This window comes from Phoenix dactylifera, unplaced genomic scaffold (assembly GCF_009389715.1).
Source record: "Phoenix dactylifera cultivar Barhee BC4 unplaced genomic scaffold, palm_55x_up_171113_PBpolish2nd_filt_p 001242F, whole genome shotgun sequence".
Classification (NCBI taxonomy): domain Eukaryota; kingdom Viridiplantae; phylum Streptophyta; class Magnoliopsida; order Arecales; family Arecaceae; genus Phoenix; species Phoenix dactylifera.
The window spans coordinates 89,192-99,737 of record NW_024068577.1 but is presented as its reverse complement, the minus strand read 5'-3'; the positions used below and the strand labels follow the sequence as shown (position 1 = coordinate 99,737).

The 10,546-nt window shown below is 41.2% G+C and overlaps 1 protein-coding gene across 1 annotated transcript; it reads right to left on the bottom strand.

Moving 5' to 3' along the window:
• Window positions 1–5,854: 5,854 nt before the first annotated feature.
• Window positions 5,855–10,195, bottom strand: LOC103698644 (FRIGIDA-like protein 4a). The gene is made up of 3 exons (XM_008780683.4): window positions 9,192–10,195; window positions 7,106–7,281; window positions 5,855–6,748 (listed from the first exon to the last, which is right to left on the bottom strand). Exons 1-3 carry the CDS (start codon window positions 10,078–10,080, stop codon window positions 6,206–6,208), a joined length of 1,608 nt encoding a protein of 535 aa, XP_008778905.1. The 5' UTR covers window positions 10,081–10,195; the 3' UTR covers window positions 5,855–6,205.
• Between the last annotated feature and the right edge of the window lie 351 nt (window positions 10,196–10,546).

Genomic DNA, 10,546 nt, shown 5'->3' with positions numbered 1-10,546 from the left:
GGATTTTAGACCCTGTTAGTGAGTCGACTCCAAAAGGTTGCGAGTCGACTCTGATGCTTGGCGAGTCGACTCCAGATGGTCCCGAGTCGACTCCAAAGGGAAGCAGACAAAAAGACAGAACATCAATTTTTGAGACCCTGTCAGCGAGCCGACTCGCAAAGACTACGAGTCGTCTCCCATATCAGCCAAGTCGACTCCCAGTTTGTCCGAGTCGACTCACAGAGGAAAGCAGTCTGAAAGGCAGAGAATCAGTTTCAGAGATCCTGTGAACGAGTCGACTCCAAGTGTTCCAGAATTGACCTCCATGTTAGCCGAGTCGACTCCGAGGTGGATCAATTCAAAAGACAGAATCAATTTTTCGGTCTCTGAGAGCGAGACGTCTTCTGAAGACCTCGAGTCGCCTCTCAAGTCAGCTGAGTCGACTCCAAGTTAACCCGAGTCGACTCGAGGAAGAAAATCAGAAAATAGGTTCTCTAGATTTCTGAGAACAAGCCGACTCCTAAGTGCCCGAGTCATCTCCAACTGTTGGCAAGTCGACTCCAGTCTGGCCTGAGTCGACTCCAGGACAAAACAGGCACTTTAATTCAAATTTGGAACAGTGGTCAAGTCGTCTCCAGTATAGCGCGAGTCGACTCCAGTAACAGCCGAGTCGACTCCAGATCGCGCGAGCCGACTCCGATCCCAACGGATATATTGTCAGAATGTGAAGACGGATCAAAACGGCTCTAATCTCCTCTCTAACGGCTATTTTTCGAAGGGAATCATTTAAATAGCTAGAGTGAATAGTAGTAGACAACAAGAGAATTATTCCATTTGAGCATTAAAGGTTTTCAACCACCAAGAGCATCTCAAGAGTGAATCTAAGCAAGAGAAGGGGAAAGTGCATTCAACTCAAACCAAAAAGGTTTCCTTCGCATTCAAAGCTTTACCGGCTGTTTTCCATCCTCCGACTCATTCAAGAGGAACTCAAAAATCGAGAAGCTCCACTTCCTCATCTCAAATCTGTTTGAGAGCTTTTAACTCAATCTTATTTATATTGTTTTATATTTGCTTTTCAGAAGCTCTACTTGTGAACTTTAAACTCTTCCCTTTTGTACTTGATTCAATCAGGGGATTGAATCAAGGGTTGTAAGGTTTGTTGGTGAGCCAAAGATAAAACCAACGGTGTAAGGTTGTGGTTGGTGAATTGGAGAAAACCAACTGGGTTTGATTGTCACCCCAGGAAAACAATCGTTTGGTTCTAGTTGGTGAGCCTGTCAAAACCGACCGAGTTCGTTGTGATCTCGTGAAAACAACAAGTTTGGTTGTGAACTTGCAAAACAACCGGCTATAATCCTAGGAATTATAGTGAACTCCCAAGTACGGCTTGGGGAGTGGACGTAGGAGCAAGTGTTGGCTCCGAACCACTATAAACCTCTCTGTGTTTGTATTGTTCTTTGTCTCTTTCTCTCCCTTCATTCATTGCATCTAGTGATATAACTAATCCACTTGCAATAGATTTAGTTAATCACTCACTTTATTTTTGATTGGTCAATAATTAATTAAAACCCAATTCACCCCCCCCCCCCCCCCCCCCCTTCTTGGGTTGTCTCCTTAGGCAACATCATTTCTTTTTTCTCGTTAAGGTGGATTCTTTGAATTTGTAACTGCTACATCATGATCAGGAGGAGCAATGGTTTTTCTTTTAATTTCACCTTTAGCTTTGGTAACCTTCTACGCTTCAAAATCCAAAGAAACCATGCCTCCTTCCTGGGCCGATTCAACAATCATAGGCTCGCTCGAGTTAGGCTGAGTTAACTCAGCTAACCCGTGAGGAGCATCCTGAGTTTTTCGAAACATTTTTCTACAATCCCAACAAGTGCAAGCTTCCACTCTACTCGAGTATCTTACAAATCTTGATTAGGGAACTTGATTGCTCTATTAAAATGACATCTTATTTTCTCTATTTGAGCATCAGAGACTTAGCACATCCCCTAAATAGCCACCATGATCGGGCCACCATTGCCCACGACCGCCTATTCTATCCGGAAGGCATTCTCAATGTTTCACACAATCATTTGATGGTGATGGAAAAAGTTGGAAGACATATTGTAGAAGATGAAGTTTATACATCACAAGAAGTATTAAACAACTGCTGCTTGGAATGCTCTTCTCAAAATGGTGATGGAGTAGTTGCTGATATGGCCAATGATACGAATGGCTTTTTGTAAGTCAAATTGATGCACCATGTGCACATATGCAATTCATTATAAAAAAGATGTGCTATATATGCATATGGAATTTAATTTGGAAGAAGATGCCAGAAATTTTTACAAGCATGCTAAGAAATTGGTGTTAGAACTATCAAGGGTCCAGCAAACGAGTACATCAAAAAGGTAGAGGAGATAAACGCTCCTTTAGTATGCTTGTGGAGGTGATCCAAAATTATAAAAGGATTATAGGAATAAAACAGCAACTAGTGTGATATGGGAATGAGCTTACTCCAAAGAAAGGTGGACCAATTACAAAGACTAATTGTAAAGCTCACTTCCGTGTGAAGTTGGAGGAAAATGGATGGTGGGCAATTACTTCATCTATTGAAAAACACAATCATGAATTATTTCCCCAAGAAAAGTGGAATATTTTCACTCTTATAAGCACATCCCTCAAGAGGTAAAAGATATAATTGTTATCTTGCGTGATGCACCTATTTGACAAAGAGATCTAGATAGCTCTTTCTAATTTTCATTAAATTTTCAGCTCTAGATAGCTCTTTCTAATTTAAGTTATTTGATGTGCACTCCCATGATAAAAATTTGATTAATAATTTGGTTTTGCAGGAATGAGGTTTTAGCAGAGGATATACCTGATCTTTAGAAAAGTGACTTCCAGGTGTTGCAGTTTGTATTTTGAATCAGCATATTTGGTCCCAAACCTTTTTGTCACAAGGAAAATGATGTGCAATAATCATTTAGTGTCAAAACATTCACTAATGGGTTCAATGCAATACAAAAAATTCTTTGATAGATTATTATCAAAAATATGTTTAGGTTTAGTTGGTTTTAGGTCATAGTTGTATCAATTTTGCCGAACTAAAAGCAATGAATTTATGCCTTATAGTTGTTGTATACGGTTTTGATGTTTCATCCTCTGCTTATATACCATGAGCACTTTAGTTGCATGCTCAATAAGAGATTGTGGATTGATATGGAAGCTAATCTGGTTGCTGCTATAAGGGTGGTAATTACAACCATGAAGATGAAGTTCATTTGAGTTAAATATATCGGCCCAAGCAAGAGTTTCACAATTTTCCTTGCCAAGATATGGTGACTATTTTGATTTTGTCAACAAGAATGCTATGTGCCTTTGATGTTGCAGTAATATTAGTTTCTTCTTTTTGTTGGATACAAGTGCAATGATTTATTTTGCATTACCAAGTTGCCTATTTGTTATTTTTCATCATATTTAAGATTCTAAGAGTTACTGTATGATGTATGAAATTGATTATAAATGGACAGGTTTCCAGGTGTAAGGGTTCTCCAGTCTTCTCTACTTAAAATCTAAATATAACAATATGGATACACATAATTGAATAAAAAGAAGCAGCTGACAATGATCTGACAATTCAACTCTGACAAAGAAGATCTTCTTACACCAGCAATCTTGTTAACATTTCAGCATTATAGAATCAAATGAATTACCAATGATATCCCATATGTTTAAATAATCACGTGGAACATCAATGTCTGCAAGCCCCAAAACCTGACTCTGTATTAGGGCAGATTTGTTGGACAACACATTGATTCTGAACTGGCTGATGCAAACTTGTTTTATAAACACCTCTAGAAACAAGTTACAACCTGATCTTTGTGTATGTCTAAGAAATCATACAACCTTTGTTCCTTCGGCCTTCCAATATAACTCCACTTCTGTTGCAATTTTATTTCTACCAATAGAGCTTCTCAAAGACAATTATGGGATCAGGGCATAATTTCTCTTCACCATTCTTTTCGATATATCTATTCCAACATCCCTACTTCAGCCTTTTCAAAGATCAAGTTTTTGGAACTCTATTTCCCTCCATCTGGTTGGTTGTTACCAGTGCCACGTCCAAACCCCCCAGAATTAATTTGATCTTGGTATCTTCCAAGAACAAATAAAAATAAGAATGATGTTAAAGCACTTAGAGAATTTATAAGAAATAAAGAAAGCATAAAAATGAAAGCTACCATAGTGGAGAAGAAGGTGGTGATGAATGAAAACCAATCAACATTACAAAGAAGCAGACTTTTATTCTGATATCTTACAAGCAGATGGAATTCCACACTAAAAAAGAAAAAGAAAAAAAAATTACCTCAATGTTTGTCACTCCATGCTTAAGAAGAATAACTCTAAAAGCCCCACAATGCTCAGCAAAGGTGCTCAATTTTAGACAGGAAGTTTGTCCAGGACAATAGGGCTTGTACTTCTAGGCCATAGATTCAAGGAAATATTAGGAGGCAAAGCCACCATTGAGGGGAAACTAGAGAGAGAAAAATATGCAGGGGGAGAGAGAACATTACATTCATCCTTCATATTGAGAAGAAAAACGGAGGCTTCATCAGCAACAAAACCAAATTTCAGAATGCACTTTCTGTAACCAAAACACTAATCTTGGGTTGCAAAAACGAAATCAGTTCGAGTCCATGCACTAAGGGGATGTCAGGGTCGACAATGCTAGAGGATCTAAAATCTTGGTTGTAGGATTTAAACATGAAACCTAATGGTGTTAGATGTTAACCAAAGAGGTACATGGTAACGAGGATGTCAGACTCAATTTGGCAACAAGATTTGAGAGGTGGGGGTTCTGATTGCAAGAACTAAGGCAGCCGTTAGTAAATGTACAACAGAAAAATGGCCATTGGGTTAAGATTGATTACTAAAATCTTACCGCATAAAAAAGGTCGCCATGATTTCCTAACTGCTATTGTAAATGGAAAAAGGAGTTGCCTAACTATTGCAAGAGAGGGGAGACATTGTTGCCTTATTAAAGAGGTAAGGGGGGTGGAGGGAAGCAAGCCTTAAGCCCTTGATTAACTTGGAGATGAGAGAGAGAGAGAGAGAGAGAGAGAGAGAGAGAGCAATAAGTCAAGGACAGAATGGGAGATCGTACTGTCAAAAATTTAACACACAAAAGAAAACGGCTGGTATTATAAGGCACAGATCTTAGAAGCGATGATAAACTCTAAAGCATGGGACGCAAGTATTCTAAAATATTGATCCACTTTCCAAACAACCAGATCTGGAACCAACTGGGTTTAAAGCAGATTCAAGTTTGAGATCCAAGCCATAAACGGATCAACCCGATTGAACTCATTTATTAAATAGATCGAGCTCATGTTTAGACTTGTGACTTGTTAAACCTTTTCTGACCCAATTAATAACTAAATTGGACTATAATCCAACCTATATTCATTTAACTTGTTTAAAACTTACTTAACCTATGACTAATTTATTAAACAAATTATATAAATCAGGTTATTTATCTAATAAAAAAATCAGATTCAGGCATTGATGTTTTAAGTTTGCAAATATTTGACCTAACACTCATGTAACCTCATCTGTATCCAACTCAACTGCCACCTAAGTCACACCAAAGAATATTTAGCCAGAAAATTTTCAGGATCTGCATAACAGTACTGTGAGCAGAAAGCTACAAATTGGATTTTACATAAATGACCTACAGCCATGACATGTCACCAGAAAGACAACATAACAAAGAGGGCATGGAAAAAATACGAAATCAAGTATAAGATAGCCTTGGGAATATCAGAAAAGAGAGTCCATACAAATTTAAGCATAAAATGCAACATGCAGCTAGATAACAAGGTCATCAGGCTGGAAAGCATGCGGAGACTTTGTTTCCATAGATGCGCATAATATTATATAGATGAAACTGCAATTTGATTACATAATGCCAGAGCTTGTCCCGCAATATTTCAAACACCTTGATACGTCCAGTGTTCAGTCATCAAGGATTTAAACATGTCCGAGTTGCCATCCATAAACATTTACATGCATTAAGGAAATGCAGAATACAACAGATCTAAACAAGAACTAAAAGGCAAACCATCTAATAAGCGCACACAACCCTACCTTTGTAGTTAGTCACTACAAAATAGGCCATCAAGCAAGATAATTAGTGATTATCACTGACCCAATATTTACCAAAGCCTTGATGCCATTCCTACCGATAATAAGCCTGCTGATATCCTGGTGCTAATCCATTGCCATAGCCAGCCAGACCATTGTTGTAACCACCATAGGCAGGATAGTTCATTGGAGCAGGTGGGTAAGATGCACCAAGAGCAGCAGGTGCTACCTCCTCAGTCGGAAATGCATATGGGTCCCTAATAGTTGGTGGGCTTCGGCTGCCATAGACCCCATGTCCGGCTGGCCTATCATAAGGATAAGGAGGGGCAGCAGCTGGATAAGTCGAATGGGCTGATGGCGATCGCACAAATGTCGTAGCAGCAGGGAAAGATGACACATAGGCATTGTTTGTTAGCCGACCAGCCTTGGCTGGAGGCATTGGCCCCCCATTATTGGCTCTTGTGCGCTTGTTGGCCGGACCACATCCAGATGGCTTTTTCTTCTCTACCTTAGCCTTCTCCAAATTCTCGAGTCGTTTCTGGAGGCCTTCCAAGGGGAACTCAGCTTCAAGTTTGCGGTCCTCAATGCATTTCATAACAGCCCGGAGTGCTGACTGTTCCTTGCGGCTGCCATTGCCCTGCGATGGAAACAATTGAGGTTCTCTAACTTCCTACATCCATGGAGAATAACATATGAACTGCAGAATCTGAATAAAGCATTCTTTGACTAGATTCAATCCAATCTCATGATTAGACTATCACTAGCCAAATGATGGAACCATTTGACGGGGTCAGGCATACAATAACATATCTCAGCTTGAAAAAATAAATTATGCAGCTCAAAAGATAATTTCACACATAATAGCAAAACATTTAAAAGCAAACTTTACTAGAAAGACCACAAAGAAACAGCTAGAGGTTGAAGATCTAAATGGGGATTTTTTTTTTATTTTAAAATTACATAACAAAGCAAAACAAGCAATAAGTAGACATACCACAGCTTGCCCAGAGCTGTTGCGGTCCTCTGAGCTTGAAGAGGTACCCTTCTTTGAATCTTTCAGAAAGGATTTCAGTAATGGTACAGGAGGGAACTTGTCCTGAAGACCAGCCTCGCAGGCAAAATTTATTGCATCAAGCTGTTGACCCTTACTAATTAGTTCCTCAACTATATCTGCAGATAAAAGCACAATGATTTTTGAACTTAAGTATCTCAACAAACACAACATTGTTCTCCCAAAAAAAAAATGGCAGAAGAAGTGATCTGTCAGAAGCAGAATCTTGTTTTACTGCCAGCCACTTAATTTAATATTCAAGCCCGAAAACACTCCAATAGTAAAGACCAATGACAAATAATTATACATTGTGAAGTAAAGACCAAGAATATAGAGAATGCAGCTCACTTGTGAAGCTCATAACAAATGATTATACATATTTTATCAAATATAATAAGATAGCACAAAGCAATTAGTAGCACATGTTTTCACAAAAATTTGGAAATCTAGTAATATGTTTACGAGCCCAGTAATGCTTACATACATCAACAATTTCATTCTCAGGATCTGGAAACTCAGCCATCAACATTTGCAATATAGGTCCTTGTCCAAGGATCATAAATATATAATGCAAAATCAGATTTTCATTGGCATCTTGAGTGAGAAGTGGCCTGTTACAAATAAAGAATTATCAAATAGACTACAATTTATGCAAGTCACCATATTTGACAGGCCCAACACTAGGTGAAACCTCATAAAGACATGTATAAATGCCTTTTTTTGTGTTGATGTGATTAGAGAGCAATTTGCTGGGCAAATGGAACTTCTGAGATAAATTAGAAGGAAGTATTTAAGGATTAATAGAGACTGGAAACTAATGGATCAGCGCAAACATAACAGCATAATATCCATAGGCAGTTGCACCACAAAAAATGCATCCTGCTGCTGTCATATAGGTCTGAAATTATCATATAAGGTCCCAAATCCATCTTCTATGACAATGTACAGGTGTCTGCAATACGATTACATAATTAACGTCGATATAATACTATTAATGTAACAGATACAACAAAGACCATCTTGATGAAAACATGTGCTGTTGAAACATTCCCCAGGCCCACCTTCTTACCTAAACAGAATATGATGCAGAAGAGATGGCAGATGACATCTACAAGATCATGGGGCCGCAGAGTATTGCAAAGGTACAAGGAACAAGGACTGTGGAGCCAAACCTCTACCATTCCCTACATGCTTGTTGGCACTAATTCTTAGTCTCCTAATGAACACAAACTATAACAATCTGAATATTGTCGAAAAGCTTTTGCTCCTTATTGGTTTTCCAAGGCAAGAAGATGCAACACAGTGATGTAACATTCTCTTCATTGTTACTCCCATTCAGACTTTGTTATCGCATCCAGTAGGGGATCACAGGTTTTCATAAAAGTAGATAAGCATAAAGACAACAAGATCGAGATTGTTGAGAGATTCTTTTACTCCCCATCAAATTCTAAGCCAAGTTAATGCATCAACGATTGTCTTAAAACCCTCTTAATCATTTACAATCCAGACTCTGACCTAGCATCCTCCAATTCTTTGAAAGTAAAAGCAAAAAAAACAAGGATCTTAGGGGACACACCAAATCTTTCCACAGGTTATCACCAGAAAGAATTTATGAATTACCAAATCTTAAACTCCCTATTGTCAAGTGAGCCAGAAGGCGCGTACAGATATATTAATGAGAACCTCTAATTTAAACATCAGATCCACATAACGAGGAGCATACTCTCAATTCACAGCACCTCTCTCTGAAGCAAGAGGAGAGTCTTAGATTTTACAATAACAATAATTGTACTTGTCCATTTGTTTCCCAAACTGCAATATATATCACCCAAGAAATCCACAAAAATAACATGAATTCATTCCCTTATATGCTCCAACTACTAATCCCTGTTCCCGCTGTTAAGTTCTGATAACCAAATTAAGCGTATGGGAAGCGGGTACCAATAGAAACAGAGAAGTAAGGACATCTGAATGTAAACGACAGAGGAATTGGAGAGATTAAAAAGACAAAAAAAGAAAAGCCCAATACCAGTCATTCTATCCTCGAGCCCCAAGGAGAGGGCAAGCTTGGGCATCTGCCTCCGCCATGCGAAACTGGACACGAGCCTTCGGTAGAAGTTTTTGTCCTCCTTCGCCGCGATACCGAAGGACACCACGTGCTGGAGGAACGTGTGCGCGTCCGGCGGCTTGACGCTCTCGATCCCCCCGCGCTGCTCCAGGCCCTCCTTCCACGCGTCCGCCATCTCCCTCGCCCGCTCCCTCATACTGCGCGTCACCAGCGGGCGGGCCGTTCCCAGCTCCGGGTCCGCCAGGACCGGGACCAGGGATTCCAGGATCAGCACGCAGGCCCAGCCGAGATCGTTGGGGGACTTGGTGGCCGCCCCACGGCGATCGACAGGGAAGACCTTGGAGATGGCGTCCATAACGAACTTGGGAGGATCGATGCAATCGGCGAGGGCCAGCGGGAGCTCCGATCGGAGCAGCTCGACCTCCTTGCGCTTGGAGACGACGAGGTCCCAGAAGCCGTCGGAGTCCATCCTGCTGCAGAAAGATCGGAGCTTGCCGGGGAGATCGTGGTCGTTATTGCTGTCAAGGGGGGAGACGGGGAAGGAGAGGGCGAGGAGGGTGGCGTCGCGGCGCTCGTCGACCTTGGCGAGGGCGAGGGCGACGGCGCCGTCGATGGAGAGCTCGCGGTGGTGAAGGGAGGCGAGGGAGCGCTGGGTGGAGAGGTCAAGGGACTGGCGCTTGGAACGGAGGGACTCGGACTTGAGCTGAAGGTCGCGCTCCAGGGAGGAGAAGTGGTCGGAGAGCTCCTTCCACAGAAGAGTGCAGCTCGTGATCAGCTCCCGCTGCCTCTCCAGCTCCTCGAAGCTTTCCTGCACCAGCGAGCTCGGGATGGCGGCCGCCGCCGAACCCATCTCTGGATCCACTGGATCACTCGATCTCTTCTCCCTAGTAAAGAAATCCTAACCCTAACCTAACCCTAGAGGAGAAAGGGGAAAGGAAGGAGAGGGGAAGGGACCGAGTGGGGCGAAAAAGGGAAGAAAAAGAGGGGCTCGTGTGAGGAGTCGGAGTACTGTTAGTGCTCCAGCGAATGCGGTGTTGACGCGTTGCGGTTACCGGCTGTACAGGATAAGGGAGAGAGGATGTTAAAAGATACAAATTATTGGGATCACCGGAGGACATCGCCTCTTGCCTTCGCCACCAATGCTGACTAGGCAGCCTTCTTTGCTGCTCAGCGTTTAGAAAAAATCCTATAATCTTATCAGAGAAACATTTTTGCACCGTTTTCTTATTTTTGTTCCCTTAACTCTGAACAAAATAATATGGTGCACGTACCATACGATCTAGTATGGTATGCGCTTCTATTTCGGCCATGTCCAA